Source organism: Pecten maximus, chromosome 2, assembly GCF_902652985.1.
Source record: "Pecten maximus chromosome 2, xPecMax1.1, whole genome shotgun sequence".
NCBI classification, from domain to species: domain Eukaryota; kingdom Metazoa; phylum Mollusca; class Bivalvia; order Pectinida; family Pectinidae; genus Pecten; species Pecten maximus.
Genome location: NC_047016.1, coordinates 22,334,528 through 22,360,399, shown reverse-complemented (window position 1 = coordinate 22,360,399; position 25,872 = coordinate 22,334,528). Strand labels below are relative to the sequence as shown.

General features: G+C 37.4%; 1 protein-coding gene across 9 annotated transcripts in view; it reads left to right on the top strand.

The window, feature by feature from the left end:
- Positions 1 to 25,872, top strand: part of LOC117321526 (thrombospondin type-1 domain-containing protein 7A-like) — a 282,966-nt gene that overhangs the window by 220,259 nt on the left and 36,835 nt on the right. For all 9 annotated transcript variants that reach the window (XR_004531377.1, XR_004531376.1, XM_033875962.1 and 6 more), the window contains 19 exons: positions 11,630 to 12,314; positions 12,733 to 12,993; positions 13,661 to 13,767; positions 13,876 to 14,058; positions 14,382 to 14,593; positions 15,065 to 15,266; positions 15,562 to 15,763; positions 16,492 to 16,607; positions 17,543 to 17,752; positions 18,375 to 18,572; positions 19,679 to 19,990; positions 21,241 to 21,422; positions 21,534 to 21,658; positions 21,913 to 22,069; positions 22,453 to 22,725; positions 22,869 to 22,983; positions 24,368 to 24,513; positions 24,897 to 25,010; positions 25,529 to 25,628. Coding sequence is in view for 7 of the 9 variants with exons in the window: in XM_033875962.1 (XP_033731853.1) it covers positions 11,630 to 12,314; positions 12,733 to 12,993; positions 13,661 to 13,767; positions 13,876 to 14,058; positions 14,382 to 14,593; positions 15,065 to 15,266; positions 15,562 to 15,763; positions 16,492 to 16,607; positions 17,543 to 17,752; positions 18,375 to 18,572; positions 19,679 to 19,990; positions 21,241 to 21,422; positions 21,534 to 21,658; positions 21,913 to 22,069; positions 22,453 to 22,725; positions 22,869 to 22,983; positions 24,368 to 24,513; positions 24,897 to 25,010; positions 25,529 to 25,628 (3,900 nt within the window). In the remaining 2 variants the exon portion in view is untranslated. The remainder of the gene's footprint in view (positions 1 to 11,629; positions 12,315 to 12,732; positions 12,994 to 13,660; positions 13,768 to 13,875; positions 14,059 to 14,381; positions 14,594 to 15,064; positions 15,267 to 15,561; positions 15,764 to 16,491; positions 16,608 to 17,542; positions 17,753 to 18,374; positions 18,573 to 19,678; positions 19,991 to 21,240; positions 21,423 to 21,533; positions 21,659 to 21,912; positions 22,070 to 22,452; positions 22,726 to 22,868; positions 22,984 to 24,367; positions 24,514 to 24,896; positions 25,011 to 25,528; positions 25,629 to 25,872) is intronic.

Genomic DNA, 25,872 nt, shown 5'->3' with positions numbered 1-25,872 from the left:
TACACCACCTCAGGTCAAATCATCTCGTTCACAGTTATTTCATATAATCCTCTCCCTTTCCCCTTTCTGTCAGATGTGCCTGAGTAAACAGTAGAGCCATTATGCCACCTCCTTGCTACCAAATGAGATAAAACTTGCATGACCTTTTTGTAAGAGCGATTTTGTAATTATCATATTTAGATTGGCTTCTGATGCTGACTATTGTGTATTTATATAACACGGCTGAAATTATTACACCACACTACCAATGTGCCAAACACTTTTTTGTTCCTTTATTATAGGTGCTGTAATTTTAATGTGTTGGTACAATGAGTTCTATTATTGGGCTTAATGGGTTGGTACAGCTGTATAAAATAATATACAACTTCCTGTTATAGCAAGCAATGTCATAGAAATGTGTGTAAAATTGTCAGTAAGTAAATTAGATATATCTTCATCAATTAGTGAAGTGTATGCCATATAATTAAGTGAAATGTGCATTCCATTGTTTGTGAAATGTGTATTCCATTGTTTGTGAAATGTAAACCTGAGACAGTTAGCCATCAAGAGCTATCAGTTCCACCATTTTACTTCTGTAAGGATTAAAATTTAATTTCTCATGAAATTTAAGTTATTTCTCTAAATTCATACAAAGGCAGTAATTCCAGGTCTGTTTGGAACAGATAACATATCCACTGTCGATAAACTCATTGCTTCATAGCATATTGTGTGAGGATTAAGTTCTTGTGGACAAGTTGTTTTGTAAAAAATGGAAATCATGTCATGAAAATATGTTTAAATCTGCAGTAACTGGTCATTATCAATTAACAGATAGAAGCCAGACATGTTGGAATTTTTCTTCATTACCAAATTGCTGGCACTTATCATGTATTCTACCTTAAAAGGAATTTCACAAACATAACAAAGCAGTATTCAAAAAAATTACTTTTTAAAGAGATAAATGTATGAAACAAAATTGTACAACCTTTTTGAGCAGAAAGTCTGGCTCGGAACACTCAAACTACTTAAAAAGACTTTGTTGAAAGATTGATAAATATGCGTTGTTTGGTGCAATCCAACACTAAAAGATTGATAAATATGTGTTGTTTGGTGCAATCCAACACTAAAAGCTTTCTTTAGAAATTAGATTAACCGACTCTTCCAGAAACCATTTATAAAAGATATGAAAACTCCTTCCAGCCAGAACACTAATTGGTCATTGTATAATCTAAATACAGTTTCTGTCTCTCATTAAATGTGAAAACATGATTCCTTTTTTTCATCATTTAAGTGCAGAAAAGTTCTTTTTATTAAATATTTAAAGTTTCCTACAGGAGTTAATTTGTACATGTGTGAGGATAGTTATATAAACTTTATATACACAGTCTTTATGGTCCCACCTCCACACCCCCTACCCTCTTCACACCATCAACTTCAGTATTACTAAAGTTTAGAAAACAGTTCCTGATATACGTGTACTGTAGATGTCTCGATAACATCTGATTTATTTATTTATACTGTTAACAGATTTGTGGACATGTATATCTCATTAAAATATTTAGTGTTGGAGGAATGTTCTGATAACTTGAGAAAAAGATCATAATATGAAAAACTTATAATGCATAGAAAATAAATTTAGATTTGTTTCCCCATTTAGATTTCAGCAGTAAAAGTCATCGCTAATTGCCAAATGTGCCAATTCTGAATGGAATTCTTATCAGACTGAATATGTAGAGTACAACACAACACAATGAGGGTCTGTTTCTGGAATTAAAATTTATTGTAAATGTCGGCTTCGAGTCTGTGATGAGATAAACTGCTGATAAGGTTTGACACACCATTGACACATGGGTATTTAGTCAATTGGTGACTTTTTTATATCCTAACAAGAGCAAAAAGTGCAAGTCTATAAGGACTCTATGTCATCAAGAGGCTTGAGATAGGTTCAACAAGCACTTTCCCTTTAATGAATGAAATAGAACAAAACATATCACAACTTGAGGGGGATGAAACCAGGTGTTCCACCGGTGTGTCAACAAGTTCATCATTGAGTTATTCAGCAGAATGAACCCTGATTCTGGGCAGAAAATCATAACCTCTGTATTTAATAATAATACAAGAAATTACAGGAACAAGAATATACACATAAACTCTATCAAAACGGACAGGGTACGGACAGGAAAGGCTTTGGGTACAGCCATACAAAGAGCATGGCTGCCAAACGATAGTGTTCTAGATGAAGGTGCCCTAGATGAATGGTTACATTGAGTGTAATACATATTATGATTAGGAATTATTTTTCTTTTATAAATCTTTCCTAATGATAAAACCTGTTTATTATTTCTTGCCTGGCCTTTCATCTACAACATGTTAGCCATTTTGCCATGTTAGAAAATCAGCCAAGACGTGGGTAAAATGAGTCGGTATTCTCTAATCTGTGTCTGTCAAGTATACCTGATGACGAGACGTGGGCTAAAGGAGTCAATAATGTCTAATCTGTGTCTGTCAAGTATACCTGATGACGAGACGTGTAATCAGTGTCTGTCAAGTATACCTGATGACGAGACGTGGGCTAAAGGAGTCAATAATGTCTAATCTGTGTCTGTCAAGTATACCTGATGACAAGACGTGTAATCTGTGTCTGTCAAGTATACCTGATGACGAGACGTGTATTCTGTGTGTGTCAAGTATACCTGATGACGAGACGTGGGATCTGTGTCTGTCAAGTATACCTGATGACGAGACGTGTAATCTGTGTCTGTCAAGTATACCTGATGACGAGACGTGTAATCTGTGTCTGTCAAGTATACCTGATGACGAGACGTGTAATCTGTGTCTGTCAATTATACCTGATGACGAGACGTGTAATCTGTGTCTGTCAAGTATACCTGATGACGAGACGTGTGATCTGTGTCTGTCAAGTATACCTGATGACGAGACGTGGGATCTGTGTCTGTCAAGTATACCTGATGACGAGACGTGTAATCTGTGTCTGTCAAGTATACTTGATGACGAGACGTGTAATCTGTGTCTGTCAAGTATACCTGATGACGAGACGTGTAATCTGTGTCTGTCAAGTATACCTGATGACGAGACGTGTAATCTGTGTCTGTCAAGTATACCTGATGACGAGACGTGTAATCTGTGTCTGTCAAGTATACCTGATGACGAGACGTGTAATCTGTGTCTGTCAAGTATACCTGATGACGAGACGTGGGATCTGTGTCTGTCAAGTATACCTGATGACGAGACGTGTAATCTGTGTCTGTCAAGTATACTTGATGACGAGACGTGTAATCTGTGTCTGTCAAGTATACCTGATGACGAGACGTGTAATCAGTGTCTGTCAAGTATACCTGATGACGAGACGTGTAATCTGTGTCTGTCAAGCATACCTGATGACGAGACGTGTAATCTGTGTCTGTCAAGTATACCTGATGACGAGACCCTAATGAAGATAGTCGTTACAACACCTAAAAACAGGCGACTTTGGCACCAACCTAGCGCAAATCGTTTGTAGTTTACTGCGGACAGAATTGGACTTAATTTCTTTTATGTATTTTACACATGTTGTATGATACGGTCTCTGTGGAGGTCATCATCCTCTTCAGTATGAAGATGGTTACAATTTAATAGGTCTTTTGTCTACCAGGCGGGCTAATTTGCCAACCATTTGTGTGGTAACATAATATACACCATCACAATTTCGTGTCATATGTCTAGCTATTTTCTGTATGGTTTTGCATACAAACCTTTCATTTTAGGGTGTTTTTGTCTACAGACGGCTAATTCCTCCCCTATTGTGTGGATGGGTGGTAATGTTATATACACATCTGTAATACTTACATGTCGTATAAGTGCCTCTACTTCAGATTTTTTTGTCCCACCGACTGGTACAAATTACATAAGAATATGCCTTCTCTGTAAAACCTGCGGAGTGGTTGTGTATATCTGACAACCATTCCTATTTTGGAGGATTGAGATTCTTGATTTTAGACTCTTGATTGAGACGTACATTATCTATAATTTAGACTCTAGATTGAGACATACATTATCTATAATTTAGACTCTAGATTGAGACGTACATTATCTATAATTTAGACTCTAGATTGAGACGTACATTATCTATAATTTAGACTCTAGATTGAGACATACATTATCTATAATTTAGACTCTAGATTGAGACGTACATTATCTATAATTTAGACTCTAGATTGAGACGTACATTATCTATAATTTCAGAAATTTATGTTTTTGTCAACAAAAAAGAGCTGATGAATTTATGTTCTTTGCTTGAAAAAAAAATGAAAAAGCTATAATTTTCCTGGTGTTGAATTGAATTCCAAGGTTGGCAAGTTTTACTGTCAGACTAAGAGTTGTCTCTATCCTCATGGCGGTGTCTAGATTGTTGGGGGATGTACACCTTAGTTAGTTGGTGACCCTGCCAACAAAGCTGTTAGGATCATGTAGGTCAGTTGGTGGACAAGCCATTACTGTGAATATACTCACCATATTGTATCTATTGTGACAATAATAGTGTTGATACTTTGTTTATATCCATACAGTGGTATGGATGGCTATATCCAAGTCTATGGACATTCCTCCCTTTCATACTTGTCCGTTTATAAGTTTTCACTTACTACAGATGTTCTGGTTTTATAAGAATTTATTAAAATCTGTAAAATAAGCATTATGTAATACATATTGAATGAACAGATATAATAGAAAAGTCAAGTGTTTGTACCACTGAAAGATCTAATGATATATTCTACAGGGGAAAGCAACTATGTCTAAAATACTCTTCTTGAAAGGGGAAGTAACTCTATCTGCTAAAAGGATCAGAAAGCAATTTTTTTACTTTTTACTATAACTTATTAGAAATTGTGATATTCCATGGAATATGACTGTATGATGATTTCTATTTCTGTGGGGAGATAACTGTGTATATATTTTTTCTGTGGGGAGATAACTGTGTATATCTATTTTTTCAATGGGGAGGTAACTTGTATGTTTTATATTTCTATGCAGAGGTAACTGTGTAATGATTTATATTTCAATGGGGAGGTAACTGTGTAATGATTTATATTTCAATGGGGAGGTAACTGTGTAATGGTTTTTATATTTCTATGGGGAGGATACCTGTGTAATGTTTTATATTTCTATGGGGAGATAACTGTGTAATGTTTTATATTTCTAGGGGGAGGTAACTGTGTAATGATTTTTATATTTCTATGGGGAGATAACTGTGTAATGCTGTATATTTCTATGGAGAGGTAACTTTGTAATGTTGTATATTTCTATGGAGAGGTAACTGTGTAATGATTTTATGTTTCTTTGGGAAAGTAACTGTAAATATTTCTGTTTCTATGGGGAGATGACTGTAATGTTTTATATTTCTATGGGGAGATAACTGTGTAATGTTTTATATTTCTATGGAGAGGTAACTGTGTAATGATTTATGTTTCTATGGGGAGAGATGACTGTAATGTTTTATATTTCTATGGGGAGATAACTGTGTAATGTTTTATATTTCTATGGGGAGGTAACTGTGTAAATATTTCTGTTTCTATGGGGAGATAACTGTGTAATGTTTTATATTTCTAGGGGGAGGTAACTGTGTAATGTTTTATATTTCTATGGGGAGATAACTGTGTAATGTTTTATATTTCTAGGGGGAGGTAACTGTGTAATGTTTTATATTTCTAGGGGGAGATAACTGTGTAATGTTTCATATTTCTAGGGGGAGGTAACTGTTATGTTTTATATTTCTAGGGGGAGGTAACTGTGTAAATATTTCTGTTTCTATGGGGAGATAGCTCTAATGATTTCTGTTTTTGTCTATGAAATGGCAGGCTTGATTGGAAATAATATTTGTTTAATTAGCAATTAATCTTTTATCAAAGATGGTTAGAATTATACATTCTAAGCATTAGTCATGGCAGCAGGGGAAAGGAATTGAGTTAGGGGGGACACACAGAGGGTAGCCTGAGTTGTATAGGGGTCCTGAGTCAGCAGGGGAGAGGAATAGAGTTAGGGGGGTCACACAGAGTGTAGTCTGAGTTGTATAGGGGTCCTGAGTCAGCAGGGGAAAGGAATAGAGTTGGGGGGGGGGGGGGGGGGGGGGGGACACACAGAGGGTAGTCTGAGTTGTATAGGGGTCCTGAGTCAGCAGGGGAGAGGAATAGAGTTAGGGGGGACACACAGAGGGTAGTCTGAGTTGTATAGGGGTCCGGAGTCAGCAGGGGAAAGGAATAGAGTTAGGGGGGTCACACAGAGGGTAGCCTGAGTTGTATAGGGGTCCGGAGTCAGCAGGGGAAAGGAATAGAGTTAGGGGGGTCACACAGAGGGTAGCCTGAGTTGTATAGGGGTCCGGAGTCAGCAGGGGAAAGGAATAGAGTTAGGGGGGTCACACAGAGGGTAGCCTGAGTTGTATAGGGGTCCAGAGTAAATGAACACATGGAGGATTGTTCAATCGTGGAGGAGGTCCTCGGGTGTAATATTAAACATGTTCAGATACTCCCATAATCTAAAGAAATATGTGATAGCGTAACAAAAACACTGAAACGGTACTTCCAGAAGACATTTGATCTTGTTCCTTGCATATTTGAAACTCTTGTAACAGATGTTATATGGATCTAAAACATTAAACTCCTGTATTGTAACAGGCCCACTTAGGCAAAGATAAACAAAAACATGTAACACTCCACAGGACAAGTTACTCTTCAGACCAAATTCAGCAAGTATCAAAACAATATCCTGTCATACCTAAGTCGGGTTAAACCTTGGATTGAGTAGAAGTGGGTGGGACATGTGTAACATGTGATATTACATTACTAGGGTTACGTTGGCAGTCTACCAGGTACAACATCGCTTCTAATGCAGAGGTCATTGACAAAGGTCAAACAAAAGTATACATAGATATAAAGGATGTTACGTATACTGTTATAGACACTAGATATAACATTGTGTGAGATGAATACTTGATAATATATTTTCAAACTTATATAAATACAAAATCTTATATTGTCAGGATACGTATGTAAACTGTAACCTTAACTTAACCCATTCTTAAACAAACACCCCCCCCCCCCCCCCCCCCCCCTTTTTACCAATATTTCATAAATCATATATGACCAGTGTAAGTTGCCATGTTAACTATGATGACACATAGCTTTCTATTTTCTATTAGCCATATTTTAGCCATGAGTTCAGATTATTTTCTTGAAATAATGATTTCCAAAACTTCGGTATACCATTATTATACCTATCTCTTTAGTTGCAAAACAACAGATTCAAATAACCCACCCTCCCTACTGTCACATGACCCGTATCTTGACAAGAGAGTCACAGAATGATCTCTCTTCACTAGACCTTTTTATGGAGCCAATAGGGCAGTATAGATCCTTGACCATCTGGTTCTATCTAGTATGACTTCACTCTATTTTCTTGAGGAATTCTATTTGAAGTTTTAACATAAAATCATACAAATGATGTAACTAGCTGTTCTGTGCCCAGAGTTGTATTTACCAGGGATAGCAACTCACCTAATGAGTTGATTAATGGCTATCAAGTGTTGCTCTTCACATAATTTGTGTTATTATGTCTCAAATAATATTTTTAAACTGCTGATATTACTAAAATCTACTTCTCACAGCAATCTGAATGCAAAATATTCATAGATTTTACTTTTGCTTTTGTTCCTCCGAGATGTAAAGACTTCAGTATGTTATTCTTACGTTTTCGTTTTGGCACGATTTGACATTTTTCTTGTACAGAAAGCCAAAGCCAAGAAATGCATTGTTGAAGTCCTTTGAGATAAACAGACATAATTTAATTTAGTCCAATTACTGGGAGGTTCCGGTATTCCTGGTGTACTAGCTATATACATGTATATATAAGCTTCGTACATTAGACGCCTGTCACAGGTTGTCTTGACTCAAACTGACATGCAGGTCTTTAAATGCCATTGTCTATTTCTCTTTCACACTTTCTCTACGTCCTATTTCACTTGCTAAATGTACCTGTGTTACACTCCGGTACTGCATACTTCTATATTTTCGAAGCACTCTGTGGTAAATAATGCATAGATCTGTGTATACAAAATTTGCCTTGCTTTTTTGAGCGGGTCAATTCACTCTTCATCTTACTTGTAGATGTTTACAGGGATCAAGTTTTGAGATCTTTTAAGGAACATTAATAATCATAAATTCAGGATTATATATAATGTCTGTTTGGAAATAACTTTTGTTGTATTCCTTAACCATCCATGTGAATTTGTTTACTAAAAGACAAAGTCACAGGACATAAGGAAAATAGGTGGAATATTAAAAGATCTTACCCAAAAGTGAGATCCTTAATGGATAGCCAACCCTTTATAGAACCTGAGGTCAGACTTCCAAGTGTCTCACACCAGAACAGATTGACAAGCGATAATTTCATTGACAAGAGTATGTTGTGATGGCCTATTGACACGTTACCTTAATAACTTATTGACAACAGTATGTTGTGACTGGTCTATTGACTCCATACTGACTCATTGACAACAGTTACAGTTGTGACTGGCCTATTGACACCATACTGACTTATTGACAACAGTATGTTGTGACTGGCCTATTGACACTATACTGACTTATTGACAACAGTATGTTGTGACTGGTCTATTGACACCATACTGACTTATTGACAACAGTATGTTGTGACTGGCCTATTGACACCATACTGACTTATTGACAACAGTATGTTGTGACTGGCCTATTGACACCATACTGACTTATTGACAACAGTATGTTGTGACTGGTCTATTGACACCATACTGACTTATTGACAACAGTATGTTGTGACTGGCCTATTGACACCATACTGACTTATTGACAACAGTATGTTGTGACTGGACTATTGACACCATACTGACTAATTGACAACAGTTACAGTTGTGACTGGCCTATTGACACCATACTGACTTATTATATATATACTGACTTATTGACAGCAGTATGTTGTGACTGGTCTATTGACACTATACTGACTTATTGACAACAGTATGTTGTGACTGGCCTATTGACACTATACTGACTTATTGACAGCAGTATGTTGTGACTGGTCTATTGACACCATACTGACTTATTGACAACAGTATGTTGTTGCTGGTCTATTGACACCATACTGACTTATTGACAACAGTATGTTGTGACTGGTCTATTGACACCATACTGACTTATTGACAACAGTATGTTGTGACTGGCCTATTGACACCATACTGACTTATTGACAACAGTATGTTGTGACTGGTCTATTGACACCATACTGACTAATTGACAACAGTTACAGTTGTGACTGGCCTTTTGACACCATACTGACTTATTATATATATACTGACTTATTGACAGCAGTATGTTGTGACTGGTCTATTGACACTATACTGACTTATTGACAACAGTATGTTGTGACTGGCCTATTGACACCATACTGACTTATTGACAACAGTATGTTGTGACGAACCTATTAACACCATATTGACACCAGCACCAAGTGACTTGCCTTATAGTGACACCATGCAGACTTATTAACAAAATGATGCAACTGTTTGGCCGATTGACACCAAACTGATTTGTTGACAAAATACCACCTTGTAACTGGCTTGTTTATATTGTATGCTATGGTAACATTGGTATCCTCCCTGATGTGTTTTGTGGTACTGACATGTGGTACGGTAACATTGGTATCCTCCCTGATGTGGTACAGTAACATTGGTATCCTCCCTGATGTGTTTTGTGGTACTGACATGTGGTACGGTAACATTGGTATCCTCCCTGATGTGTTTTGTGGTACTGACATGTGGTACAGTAACATTGGTATCCTCCCTGATGTGTTTTGTGGTACTGACATGTGGTACGGTAACATTGGTATCCTCCCTGATGTGTTTTGTGGTACTGACATGTGGTACGGTAACATTGGTATCCTCCCTGATGTGGTACAGTAACATTGGTATCCTCCCTGATGTGTTTTGTGGTACTGACATGTGGTACGGTAACATTGGTATCCTCCCTGATGTGTCTTGTGGTACTGACATGTGGTACGGTAACATTGGTATCCTCCCTGATGTGTCTTGTGGTACTGACATGTGGTACGGTAACATTGGTATCCTCCCTGATGTGTCTTGTGGTACTGACATGTGGTACGGTAACATTGGTATCCTCCCTGATGTGTCTTGTGGTACTGACATGTGGTACGGTAACATTGGTATCCTCCCTGATGTTTCTTGTGGTACTGACATGTGGTACAGTAACATTGGTATCCTCCCTGATGTGTCTTGTGGTACTGACATGTGGTACGGTAACATTGGTATCCTCCCTGATGTGTTTTGTGGTACTGACATGTGGTACGGTAACATTGGTATCCTCCCTGATGTGTTTTGTGGTACTGACATGTGGTACGGTAACATTGGTATCCTCCCTGATGTGTTTTGTGGTACTGACATGTGGTACAGTAACATTGGTATCCTCCCTGATGTGTTTTGTGGTACTGACATGTGGTACGGTAACATTGGTATCCTCCCTGATGTGTTTGTGGTACTGACATGTGGTACGGTAACATTGGTATCCTCCCTGATGTGTTTTGTGGTACTGACATGTGGTACAGTAACATTGGTATCCTCCCTGATGTGTTTTGTGGTACTGACATGTGGTACGGTAACATTGGTATCCTCCCTGATGTGTTTTGTGGTACTGATCGACGTGTGGTACAGTAACATTGGTATCCTCCCTGATGTGTTTTGTGGTACTGACATGTGGTCTGGGGCCAGTTACACAACTCCCCACAGGGAGGACCGGTCTGTGATCCCCTGCCAAATAGCTGTATTCTGTATAGAGATATGTTGTAGGTAGGTTATTGTTGTACATTGTACAGCTCTCTCACAAATTGTATACATACGTTTGTTATAATCCTATCCTCCATTTTTTCTGTGTACATAAATAATCTTCATAAGATCAAATAAATATAAAGGATTCCTGGAAGAAAATGGACATTAAGTGGAATGTCTTCCATTGATATCTTATTCTCGTACCAGGTGAATTTATGATATATATATATATATATATGTGTGTGACAACATCATTATATTCCAAAGTTTCCACTAGGGATCCAACTGATGTTGTTGTCAAGTCTTTCTTCAAGAAACAAAATCACCTTATTTTTTTTTATTTTTTTTTGTTTTTTTTTGTTTTTTGTATTTTATGTATATTGATGAAAATCCTGAATAAAAAGATAATTACAAAAAAAAAAAAAAAAAAAAAAAAAATCACCTTATTTGACTTCCTTCCCTGAATAAAAAACTATAGCTTTTGAAGGGGTTATGGCAAATGCCTGAGAGCACAGATGAGTATTTTTACTAATAATTCCTGAGGACTGCATTTGGTGACAAAAGGTTTTAAAAATCAAATTCACACCTTTTTACACAAAATTTCAAGCAAAACAAAAAACATATTTTCACAGAAATGTGCAACCCTTGACCTTTATAGATTGACTGACATTCACTCTGCTGATATTAATGAGCAGAACAGAACTTCTTCCTAAATAAGTGTAAGATGATTAGTTGTAGTTATCGGATAACAGTCTTTTTCCCTTGTGATAATCTCTCTTTGATTTCTTCCAGGCATATGGAGTGAGTGTTACAGGCTAGGATGTGGTCCAGGAGGGGAGACAACCAGACCAGTCTACTGTAAGCTTATTAGCTCCAATGGAGTCATCACCACTACTCATGAGTCAAACTGCGGCCACCTTTCAAAGCCGCCAGAGCGGCAGGAATGTTTCAAGGTGTGTCGCGAGCACCGCTACGAGGTTCGCTGGGCATGGACCCCATGGGAGCAGTGCAAACTGGAGCCTGGGGTCAAAGTGTGTGCGAAAGGTCGGGGGATCTCATACCGTAATGTGTCTTGTGTGTGGAAGGAAAACGGAAAAGTTGAAAAGGATTCTGTTTGTTTATCATTCGAGGAAAAACCTGCAACTAAAAAACGATGTGAACTGCGTTGTAAGCAGAACTGTGTGGTGACAGAGTTCACCCCTTGGACCAGCTGTGATCAATGTCGAGTTTTAAACAAAACACGGACGCGGACTATTCTGGTGCCAGACTCTAATGGCGGCCAGATGTGTCCACCTTTTTCTGAATTAATGCCTTGTCGGAACTGTTCTGGGATGTTTTTCCTATCGGTGGATGCTTGGACACCTTGCGTGCCATTCTCGTCTGTCGGTACAGAACAAAATCCCAACCATCCTGTGATAGGTCATCAAACGCGTAAAATTAAATGTGTAAACACATTTGGAGTTCTTGTCAACGGGAAGTAAGTCTGTGTTAAAAATGACATTAGCCATTAGTTTTATTGTCTGATATGCATATTAACTATATATGGATTGTGGATTGTGTTTTTAGGATCGTTATGGATCTGATATTATATGTGTGACTTTTGTCTTTTGTGTGTTCAAGGGAAGGGGGGGGGGGGGGAGGGGGATCACATAAACTATCCACATACTTTTTATGCAGATGTACATTTTAATTATGACACTGACTATATGTCAAATTCGAATGCTACCAATTTCCCTTCATACAATAAAAGTTATTATATATTCTGTTCTTTACATTCTAAAACAAGAATTTGCACTTTATAGTTATCGTAAATACACAGGTATGTGATGAAGTTTTCTGTATGGTCTGATTATATGATACAGGAACAGGAAAAAGTAATGATACTTTATTTACAGATTTTGCCGTGACCACTTAAATCTGCGGGAGCCCATTGTAGATCATCAAGCTTGCATCATTCCTAAGAGTTGTATTGTGTCCGAGTGGTCGTCATGGGACCGCATCAACAGCAGCTGTATCGACAGTACGGGTATGAAGAGGGTCGGACTAATCAAACGCACACGCCGTGTCCTCCAACTTCCTGTGGGGACAGGGACAGCATGTCCGCCCCTCGAAGAAGTTACACAAGTTCAAGGAACTGCTCAGCGTAAATGTCCAAGGTAAGGAATTATCACACAAGTTCAAGAAACTGATCAGTGTAAATGTCCAAGGTAAGGAATTATCACACAAGTTCAAGGAACTGCTCAGCGTAAATGTCCAAGGTAAGGAATTATCACACAAGTTCAAGAAACTGATCAGTGTAAATGTCCAAGGTAAGGAATTAACACAACAGTTCAAGAAACTGCTCAGCATAAATATTCAAGGTAAAGAATGACAAGGAGTTGATCACTGAACTGTTTAATGTAAATGACTAAGGTAAGGAATTAACACACAAGCTCACCGAACTGCATGCTCATGCAGTGTAAATGTCCAAGGTAAGAAATCAATACACAAGTTCACGGAACTGCTCAGTGTAAATGTCCAAGGTTAAGAACTAACACACAAGTTCATGCAACTGCTCAGTGTACATGTCCAAGGTTAAGAATTAACACACAAGTTGATAGAACTGCTCAGTGTAAATATCTTAGGTAAGGTATTAACACACAAGTTCAAAGAACTGCTCAGTGTAAATGTCCAAGGTAATTTTAAGGAACACACGTAACATATATAAAACTAGATGTAGTTATATTTATGGCAAGATAAATTTCTTCTTACTTGTCAACATGGTAAAAGTATTTCCTGTCTGTTAAATGATTTTGTTTTTACTTTCTACTTTTCTTATTTTAGAACAAAGTGGATTGTATCTGGTTGGTCAAGTTGTCAGCCGGTGAACGGACTAAAGCAGTGTAGTACAGGGTTACAACACCGGAAATCCATCTGTGTTGAGGAAAATCGTAAGTCAGCATTTAATCATTATTTGACCAAATTTCACTCAATCTTCTAACATTAAACCCTCCCCATACCTAGGTTCGACAACTCCTAATAAACTGTTGATATTGTAGATGATGGTCAACAGAAACCAGTGGATGACAGCAAGTGTTTGGAGGACCGGCCGCTGACTTCACAAACCTGTCGAGCGGACTGTCATTGGGACTGTACAGTGTCTTTATGGTCAATGTGGTCTGACTGCAAAGTGACAGACTGCGAACAGTACGCTAGGAAGCGTCGTGCAAATCTCAATACAGGTACGTAAGTCACTGTAAATATATGTATGTTTGAAAATGTCGTGCTAGGAAGCGTTGTGCAAATCTCAATACAGGTACGTATATATAAGTAAGTCACTGTAAATATATGTATGTTTGAAAATGTGTAAACTCCAATAAAGGTACTATACTTATACTGTAAGTGGTATGCTGGTAAACCAACAAAACCTCAATCTCTACAGTATATGATGTCTCTTAAGATTAAAATCAAACCTAGAGATACCATTTAAACTGGTCCCACACTGCAATACAAGTAACTTTTTGTTCATTACATCATCTATAATGATGGGAAATTTTGATTTCAGGACAGCGGTACCGTACTCGTGAGACTTTGACCCTCCCAGGGTCGGGGGGCCAGACTTGTCCACATCTGAGTGAAACACAGAACTGTGATCCCGAGCCCTGCTACAACTGGAAGGTTGTCGCGCGTCCCTGTATCCTCCGTAACACCAATATGGGTGAGGCTTGTGGGGTGGGCATCGCTCACCGCACTCTTGCCTGTCTCAACAAGTACAAGGTACGAGTACAAGCTTTGTGATAGAAGCTTTTGAATCATTTAGCTGTGTTATATATCCTGTTAGGACCCAATACCCAGATTACTCATCATGTCATTTCAAGTGTTAAGATTAATCACAAGCTTTGAGGTTAAATATTGAACAAAATTAAGTTTGTTAGTAAAGATTACACCATTATACCACTGTGAGGATACCTTATTAGGAATTCAAATCCAATTAAATAAAAGTATGATTCACCCCTTAGGAATCAGTGTAACATTTAAATTCTTTAATTCTCAAAACTAACATTGTGTTTTGGATTTTGGCCATTCAAAATCTTTTTTCCCCTTCGTATTGTAGTTTCACACAAAAAAAACAAAAAAACACATACACATAAAACAAGGAATTATTCTGCATGCTTCTGATGTATCATGGAAGACTAAACATTTATTGGATAATCACAAAGTTATTGTGCTCTATAATTTGTCATTCAGATCCGTGTGTCTGACAGCCTGTGTCTAGAATTCCGTGAGCGCCCAGAAACTCAGGTCCAGTGTGAGATACCCTGTCCCAATGACTGTGTTGTGTCCAACTGGGGGCCCTGGTCCGAGTGTCCAGATCGGTGCCACACCGGAAATCTCAGGGAACGGGCTATCAAACGACGCAAGCGCACAATATTAGCACGGCCATTTTCAGGTAAGTAGCTGATGAAAGTAAAGAGAAGTTTAAATTCATGCAAAGAGAGATAACTCTAGTTCAGTGATACCTAATGGTTAATATGACTGGTGAGTTTAAGGTCTGATAGTGTGAATATGGCGGTTGAGTTTACCAGTGTGATAGTGTAAATATAGTTGGCAAGTTTCTGAATTTGACATTTAAATATCACCATTCAATGATTCACTCATAAACACTTAAAAAATCATGTGTATAATTAAAGTATGAATCAATTGATTTGTGAAAAAAGAAAGTAGATGGTATTTTTTGTTTTCAGGAGGAGGTGAATGTCCCAATGCTCGTGAGTTAGAGGAAACAGCTGACTGCTCCACACTGATTGAGTGTGCCTTGTTTATGTGGCAGGCTGACCCCTGGGGGGTGTGTCAGCTAGAGGACCTGACACGCCCATGTGGGCGGGGCACGCAAACGCGTAGTGTTAAATGTTATGACTCTCAGGGAAAACTGGAATCAGATGAAAAGTAAGATATTACAATAAATTTATTACTAGTATCTTGTTTATAACTTGGACAAAATTATACATCCCAGGACCAATCTGTAATACTTTTTGAAAGTCACACCAAAATGATATAGATCCCTTTATGATAAGTTCATGTAGTATTCAACTACGATAAGTTTACATAGTATTCAACTCTTTACGATAAGTTTATCTAATACTGATCACTTTATCATCAGATTATGTAATACTAATTCCCCTCTTGACAAGTTTACATAGTATTCAACTCTTTACGATAAGTTTATATAGTATTAAACCCTTTACAATAAGTTTATGTAGTATTCAACCCTTTAAGATAAGTTTATATAGTATTGAACCCTTTACGATAAGTTTATATAGTATTAAACCCTTTACGATAAGTTTATATAGTTTTAAACCCTTAACGATAAGTTTATATAGTATTCAACCCTTTACGATAAGTTTATATAGTATTCAACCCTTTAAGATAAGTTAACCTTGTATTCAACCCTTTACGATAAGTTTATATAGTATTCAACCCTTTACGATAAGTTAACATTGTATTCAACCCTTTACAATAAGTTTATATAGTATTCAACTCTTTACGATAACTTTATATAGTATTCAACCCTTTACGATAAGTTTATATAGTATTAAACCCTTTACGATAAGTTAACATTGTATTCAACCCTTTATGATAGGTTTATGATAAACATGAAATGTTTGTGTCTGTAGGTGTACGGAGAAGGTGAAGCCTGATGCCCTCAAGGTGTGCACAGTACCATGTCCACAAGACTGCATTGTCACTGAGTATTCTGATTGGTCAGACTGTTCTGCGACCTGTTGGGAAGGTTAGTTTTAAACTGAACAGAAACAAATTTGTCTCTTGACAAAAATATTGCTCATCTAACATGAATCAATAGTTCATTCTGGTAAGCAATATTCTGGGTACTGTGTTCAACATTCTGGTTACCATAGTCAAGAGTCATGTTAGTAGATTACCATAATCCACCTTTTGGTAACCACATTCAGTGTTCTGACTAAGATGGTCAACATTCTGGTTACCATATTCAACATCCTTACTACCATATAGGTAACATCCTTGTTACTGTAGTAAACATTCTGGTTGTTGTAGCCAACATTCTGGTTACCGAGGTCAACACTCTGGTTTCTATACTCAACATTCTAGTTACTACAGCAGACATTATGGTTATCATAGTAATCATTCTGGTTACCATAGTCAACAACCTGGTTACCATAGTCAACAACCTGGTTACCATAGTCAACAAACTGGTAACCATAGTCAACAACCTGGTTACCATAGTCAACAAACTGGTTACTGTAGCCAATATTTTGGTAACTGTAGCCACCAAGCATTCTGGTTACTGTAGCCAATATTCTGGTTACTGTAGCCAATATTCTGGTTACTGTAGCCAATATTCTGGTTACTGTAGCTAATATTTTGGTTACCAAAGCCAACATTATGGTTACCATAGTCATCATTCTGGTTACTATTGTCAACATGTTGGTTACCGTAGCCAACATTCTGGTTACCTTATTCAAACATTCTGGTTTACCATAGTCATTTGTAACATCCTGATGCTGCGATATGGAAGATCACCAATTAAATATCACAAAATGATGTTACGATTAGAGAGATACTCTATATTGAACTGACAAAAACTTTTATTGTAAATTTAATACAGTATGTAACCATATGACTGGGTACTAGTGACATCAGCTAAGTGATTAAGATTACTTAATATATATGTTCTCTTGGTGACAGCTGGTGAGAATGTACCCACAAGGACAAGGAGACGCTTCATCCTTCAGAACCCCGACAACAATGGATCACCATGTCCGGAGATGCTGGAAGAGACACAGCGATGCCTCAATCTGCCTCTGTGTAATCAATTTAGCTGGGTAAAAACTAACTGGAGCTCCTGTGTTCTTCCTCCTGTTGTCAGGGGATGTGGCAAGGGCATTCGTACCAGGAGTAAGTTAATACAGTCCATTATTTTACAGTTTTCATCCGATTTACTTTAAGCTTGAGACCCCACTAGTGTAATCACCACACTCTGAAAGTGCGATGTTGGCATTTTTATTCCAACAATTTCATCAGAGTTCTGTCCCTTCTTTAACATTTGGAGCCTCTGATGTATTCAGATTTAATTACGTAGACAATATGTCAAGATTGGTGTACTTTAAACCTTTATTCGAAACTTATCTAAATTATAATTGATATATAAAATGTTACACTGTGTAACACAAAATGTTCATGTGTACTTACTTTCGTGGTTTGGAGCTTTGAAATAATTTTGTGGGTATAAGCTTTCATGATTAGCCTATGAAATATTGAAACTAAAGTATTTTGTACAATGTTCGTTGTATTGACATATACATAATCTTGGTTACATAGGAACAGAAAACAGCAAAAATTTATACACAAGGAAAGTATCATATTATACAGTAACTAGCATAATTTTTTCCAATAATACTGGAAGTATAAGATTTTCAATAAAGACTCTTGGTTGCTTCTCTTCCATTTTCCATTAAAAAGTGATAAAAAAGAATCCTCACTAAAGAGCTGGTGATATCGAGATTGTTTTTATGTTTAGATGTGACCTGTAGAAGTGAGAACAGTACAAGACAGGCTATCGACGTGTGTCTGAGGTACGCTGGCGCCATGCCCTCTATGTACAGTGCATGCTACGTGTCATGTGAGGAGGAGTGCATTTTCACTGACTGGGCGGAATGGAGCATTTGTGTTCAAGGCTGTAACGGGAAACAGTTCCGAGATCGTCGGCCAATCAAAGGTATATTAGTAGGATGGTCTTCAGAGTATAATTACACAAATACTTCGGTCCTTGTTAATTATACTATTAAACTTCTATTGGGATAAAATTAATCCATGAAAGGCTGAAAAAGTGACATCATCACAGGGGTCGACATTAACGCTTGTCCGATTGTCCGGTACCAGACGAAATTGATGTCGGACAAGTGAAATCATTAAAGTACTTGTCCGACGGGACAAGTAACAAATCTGTCATTGTGTTTTATTTATGTTATATTCTGAAGTCAAAACTGATTCAATACTCACTGTAAAATGAGTAAAAACTCCTTTAAATTGTGTTAACCATCGAACGGAAGTGAGTTGATCATGCTTATTAAAGCTTCATTCGGAACTACATAGAAATGATGGTAGACTTCCGAGGGCTCTCGAAAACATGTAATCGGTATCACTAGTATGTTTGAAATGCATGCGAATGCTGTACATGTATGAGCATTGATACTACGACAGATACCGTCTGCTTGAATCGTAATAAAAATGAATCAGTTTTGATATAATTAAGGAGGCTACAGATGAAGCAGACTGCCGTGCCCTAGAAAACGGTGACATGTTTTAATGTTTTCACAGTAGTAAGTTTGTTTATAGTTTAGTCCAACAGTTCTTCATGAAAGTTAATTATTTTAAAGTACTTCATTCATCTGCTTTTAGGTAAAAAAAGGATGGTTTTGTAAAACTTAAATAACTTGTAATAATACTTTCTTGCTGTTTTATTGTTGTTAGTAATTATTATGAGTCGAAATTATGGCTTGCAGTGCTTACCTCTACTTTATAATAAATCATCTCGCTGTTTACACATAACAGATGGAAAGTAGAAACATATGTAGGACAAGTGATTATTTCATTCGGACAAGTGAATTTATCTTATCACTTGTCCGAAGGGACAAGTGCAGAAAAAAGTTAATGTCGACCCCTGCATCAAACATATCCATAATATCGGGTTCATCATTTCAAGTCATGACACCAGATGAACCATTCAATCCTTGGGCATGATTGAAGTAAAAATATTTCCAAATATTATTAAGTAGTCCTATGTTGATGCCTATGTTAATTTTATGAGTGAATGATTGACAGGCTCTAAGTCCATGCCCTTGAGATGTGAGGACAAGCAGCTTTACCCATTGTATGAACACCGACCATGTTACTGTAAAACCCTGGAGCCTATTATCATTGGCGAATGGTCGCAGTGTATCCTGGATCCACCGAACAGACACGACCTCATGATGACCCACTTATCTGGCCATCGGGGCATCCGATTGGCTCGTAACATCACCGGTCCTGAAGTCGGAAATAGCTGTGGGGCTGGACGGAAGTACAAGGTTGTTGCATGTCGTAATGTGATGAATGCAATGGAATCAGCTGACAAATGCACACTGGATGGAAAAGGTCAGTTATCATGCAGTCCTTTGCCGAATGTTATGTGTATATATTTTAAAACCTACTTTCCTTACAGTAATTGAGTTTGTTTGGTTTCCTCATTGCTAGAACTCTTTTACATCATAACAAGTTTTCTTATATTCTTAACAAAATTCCTCATTTTATAACTTACTATTGTAATCATTGATCTAACTGTAGCGTAACAGGGCTGGGATGAACGCGGTGGCCAGGTAGATCAAATGGGTAGAGCATATGTCTAGAGTTCAAAGTTCCCGGTCTGGTCATTACATTTCCCCTCTTCTGTGTGTGACATTACTCTCCCTAATTACTCATTGGTATTAATAGATACATCGCCATCAATTCTGTCACCAAATTTAGCTATATACCGTATTTGACCAAATAAGGGTGCAGGGCGTGGGTAATTGACAGTCGGGGCGCCCTTATTAAGATTAGTTATTCTGAAGTTTTATGAAACAGACTATACCTTATAGCAGAATACCCAAGGCTGTGGAAACGGTGAAATATGCAGTCATAAAAATATTCCAGATGAAGATATCTATTCATTATCATATATTAAGCTTAAACATCACTTGAATATTCCTGTAAACTTGTAAACCATGCCAGCTGATCTTTAGACCAGAGAACGTGTGTTCCACCATTTATGTTCAAATGGAACTCTTTTGTGTTCTATTTATAGACACAGGTGATTTTCCAGATCATATCAGACATCGTTTTATTTGACCTTATTATTGACCTACAATGTCTTTTACTAGCTTTCTGTTCTGAACAAAAGTTATTTATCAACAAGAATGAAGTCTTTTACTTTATCTGTAAATAAAGATGGTAAGTTATTATTTGTATGTGTGTTTAGTTTCGGGTGCTCTTTGCACTGACATGTCATCTGTAGGAATAGACAAAATGTGGCGAAAACTATTTTCCAGTCACTTACTTTGCTGAAGAAAATTGAACACATAAAGTAGCAAAACATTTCACATGAATTATTACTTTTGAACACCATTTTTACACTCAGTCAAAGATTTATTTCCTTGAAAAAAAGTAGGGGTGCCCTTATTAGGGCAGGCGCCCTTATTAGGTCAAATACGGTACTTGAGTTTTTCAAGTTTTGAAGATAAAACATGAGGTGACTCCGGATATAACAAAGATATATAGCATACGTAGATATGTTTTACAAAACAGAACAATTTAAGCCATCCTAGAAATAGCCTTGCTATACATAACAGACAGTGTTTCTTACACAGACACGAAGGAGAAGACCTGCAGGATACCGTGTCCGGTAGACTGTAAGATGTCCTCATGGAGTACATGGAGTCTGTGTCCCACCAAGTGTGGTGCTGGTGTCCAACAACGTTTCCGTAACAACATGAAGCTACCCTCCCCTAGAGGACGTCAGTGCCCCTCACTAGACAACACATTAGATGAGGTATAGTACTGTAATCTCATCAGATCAATCATCCAGAGATCTACTTCACTGCTGGAATGTTGTTCAACACCAGTTGAACATTGTTGTATATCTATTTTTGTGTGTTTGTAGGAGATCCAGACCCGTTTATGCCATCCGGAATGTGTCCAGTACACATGGAAAGCCTCGGACTGGGACATGTGTATGCCGCCAGTCGGGGAGAGATGTGGAGACGGACAACAAAACAGACATGTCAGGTACAATATATTTACCTCTAATGCCTACAATATTTTCTCTATCCTAATGGTACATCAGCTCCATTTCACAAAGAAATCTGTAATGTGTAAATATCCAATCAATTGTAATAAGATTGAATGAGGTATCAAATAAAATATAACAAAAAATCTAAAATGTTCAAGGTTCTGGTTCCAGTGATACAGGAATTGGTTCATACCTTTAACTTTAGTTCACACCTATAATTAAATTTGGTACATTTCTGTTGATGTTTCAGCTGTAATGCTGTTAACATTAACGGCGTTATGACAGAGCGTGTAGACGATGGTAACTGTGCTGGCCTCCCCGAACCACGAAGTACCCGCTCTTGTTATCTCCCTTGTCCCGGTGACTGTGTGCTCAGTGAATGGACAGAATGGTCACAATGCCAGCAGGTAGATTTACAGTGTATACCAGACATAGCCTGTCTTACACATATATAATATTACTTCCTGTTTGTTACAAAGGTATATACGGCTAGACAGATACTCTAAAATTAAGCCACTTTAATCGGGAAGAATCTGGATCAACAAACCAATTTAAGCCATCACACATTGTACACCTATATTAAGTTTTTGGTAAATGTCCTATTGAAGTTTCATTTTCATGATCAAACTCTAGTAAATATATGAAGACTTGAATGAACACAACAATACATAAAATTTGTATGAAATTTAGTCACTTATAATAACACCCTCATTGGAACCAATCTCAAATAAAAATTGCATTGTACTAGATGTGACATTTCATACTTTATTTTCGTTTATCCTACTTGTAGCCCTGCAACCATAACCAGATGCAGCAGCGAGAGAGGACGATAAGGCGTGAATCTGCAGCTTATTCTGAGTATCAGAGTACCTGTCCCCCACTGACGGAGTCACGACACTGCATCAGGGGAGAGAACTGTATTGAGTACTCCTGGGAGCTGGCCCAGTGGACAACCTGTCTTGTCAACAATGGTCTGGATGACTGTGGTGTTGGACACAAGGAGCGCTACGCCATCTGTAAAAACCACTTTGGTCGTGTCGTGGACAACAAGCTGTGTAAATATGTAAGTTGATTGGTTCATTGTTGGTAGTGACTTTTCTGTTGTGAAATGGCGTTTTAAATTATAAAGTAGAAAACAAATGTACAGTTTGCTATGTAATCTGATGAATGTGTAAAAATGAAAAGTTTAAAACTATGTATATACAGGTGCATGGCCAGGTTACGGAGCCCCTTGTCGTGTCGTGTGAGATACCATGTGATGTGGACTGTCTCCTCTCCGATTGGTCTCCATGGAGTGCATGCAGCAAAAGTTGCGGACTAGGTAAGTTTTGTACTTGGGGAGTAGTATAAGATGTGGACTATGTAAGTAATGTACTTGGGGAGTAGTATAAGATGTGGACTATGTAAGTAATGTACTTGGGGAGTAGTATAAGATGTGGACTAGGTAAGTAATGTACTTGGGGAGTAGTATAAGATGTGGACTAGGTAAGTAATGTACTTGGGGAGTAGTATAAGATGTGGACTAGGTAAGTTATGTACTTGGGGAGTAGTATAAGATGTGGACTAGGTAAGTTTTGTACTTGGGGAGTAGTATAAGATGTGGACTAGGTAAGTTTTGTACTTGGGGAGTAGTATAAGATGTGGACTAGGTAAGTTTTGTACTTGGGGAGTAGTATAAGATGTGGACTAGGTAAGTTTTGTACTTGGGGAGTAGTATAAGATGTGGACTAGGTAAGTTTTGTACTTGGGGAGTAGTATAAGATGTGGACTAGGTAAGTTTTGTACTTGGGGAGTAGTATAAGATGTGGACTAGGTAAGTTATGTACTTGGGGAGTAGTATAAGATGTGGACTTGGTAAGTTCTGGATCTGTTAATAAGTTAAATGCATTAATCAAAGTAGTGATATATTCCTTTAGCATTTGGCATTATGTTATAAAGCTACCTTGATTATTGTTTATATGATACAATCTATTGATGATAAGGACTGATTATGTATGAGGAAATTCCTGGTGAAGATCATGTTGTATAAAGTTAAATGGAAATAAGGGTATCGACCATCATATTACAAATCATGCTTCGTAAATACGCTTCCAAATCAACATATTAGCAGATATTGCTTTACCAGTCAAGCAGGTATACAATATAGACTTTAATTGATTTCCATGCCTAAACGTTTCTGTCCAAGTAATGTCATCATAATATGATGAAATAAAAGCTGAACGATGAAAGTTTATGTCCTGTCCAGAATGTATATGTGTACCTACATATTAAAATCCATGTTCTATATCAGCTGTGTACCCTTAGGGGTGTATCTTACAGTCACCTGCTTTATGTATTTCTGTGCAATTCAGTTTTGGTCTGATTAAAAGATCAATTTCACTTTGGTTCTGTCGTCCGTTTTCTTTTATATCAGTTGATACAGATGTAAAGGACATCCATAATTTGTTGTTTCCAAGTTCTGACCTTAATGAAAATATGAATACATGACCTCTGATACCTGTCATAGAAAGCACATGTATTAGATTTTTAGATGTGAAGCCATAGAGAGCAGGTTAAGTGTTTCAGATTAATTTCAATCCATAAAGAGCATGTTATAAGTGTTATTACTTTGAAGCCATAGAGACCATGTAAAGTGTTTAAGGTTACTTTGAAGTAGCTACATGTTGTCATTACAAACTTTATTTTCTTTCTAACCATGGTATCAGGTACCAAGAAGAGAAACCGTTCAATCGTCCAACAGTACATTGGTAATGGCCGCCCTTGTCCAACAATTCTGTCCCAGGCAATGCACTGCTTCTCTCGTGGTTGCTACAAGTGGGAGATCTCCGACTGGTCACTGTGTTCAACACAGGTATATATACTTAATTCTTGTGTTAAAGTGAACTTTCAATTAACAGTGTAGGTATACTAAGTTCTTCCATATATTGATTGAACATTCATAAAATATTTTATGTAACCAGATGCCCATGTGCTCTCTGAACCTATGCTTGCTGATCGACCCTCTCTATTTAGGAGAGAGACTCTGGATTTCCGACGCTGAATTTAGACATAAACTTATCTGGGGCTTTAAACTTTGAACATGCAATCTCCCATATGGAAATAATGATATGGTCTGCTGAACAAAAAATTCAAAGGTTGAGAACCAGCAGCCAAATTTGTATAACATTTTCCCAAGACATAATATAAACATGATTAGAAATAGACAATGAGTCAGGTTTATTATTGATATTACAGTTGGGAGTGTGTGGCCATGGAGTACAGACCAGGAACATCACATGCCGCAGTGATAACGGACTAGTGGTCGACTCGTCACGCTGTCCACGGGACCTCACCACCATGGTCTCGCCGGTACGTTAGGTGTCTCATTGTCCTCACAAGTCCTGGCACATACATCTGTTACCATCTCTTAGTGACAATGTTCTTATTGGACTGAAATATATTGTTGTTCACTAAGTTATAGCAAACTAAACATTTCCTTGTCTTTTGTCTTCGTTTTTATAATCCCCACTGTTAATTTTATAATCCTCACTGTTAATTTTATAATCCCCACTGTTAATTTTATAATCCTCAGTGTTAATTTTATAATCCTCACTGTTAATTTTATAATCCTCACTGTTAGTTTTATAATCCCCACTGTTAATTTTATCATCCCCACTGTTAATTTTATCATCCCCACTTAATTTTATAATCCCCACTGTTAATTTTATAATCCCCACTGTTAATTTTATAATCCTCACTGTTAATTTTATAATCCTCACTGTTAATTTTATAATCCCCAGTGTTAATTTTATAATCCCCACTGTTAATTTTATAATCCCCACTGTTAATTTTATAATCCCCACTGTTAATTTTCATCTTTTCATTAGAAAGAGCAGCCTTGCCATGTTCCCTGTCCAGGAGAATGTGTGGTTACTGACTGGTCCAATTGGAGTCAATGTTACATCCCCTGTCACGATTTTGAAATGGGTAAGTCCATCAATTTTAGTCAATACATGAATCTCTAAAGTGATGTGGAATTTTTTTTCAATTCGTAGATTTGTTTTTAGTTTGAGTGTTGTGATGGTCACTGATCAAATCTAACAGGTCAGAGGTATTACTGAATGCTTTTAATGCATTTATGTGTTACAGACATTTCTTGACCAACAACCTTAAGACATTAAAAAATATGACTTTAAAGAAGGCTTTCGCAATAGAGCATGTAATCTGCAGA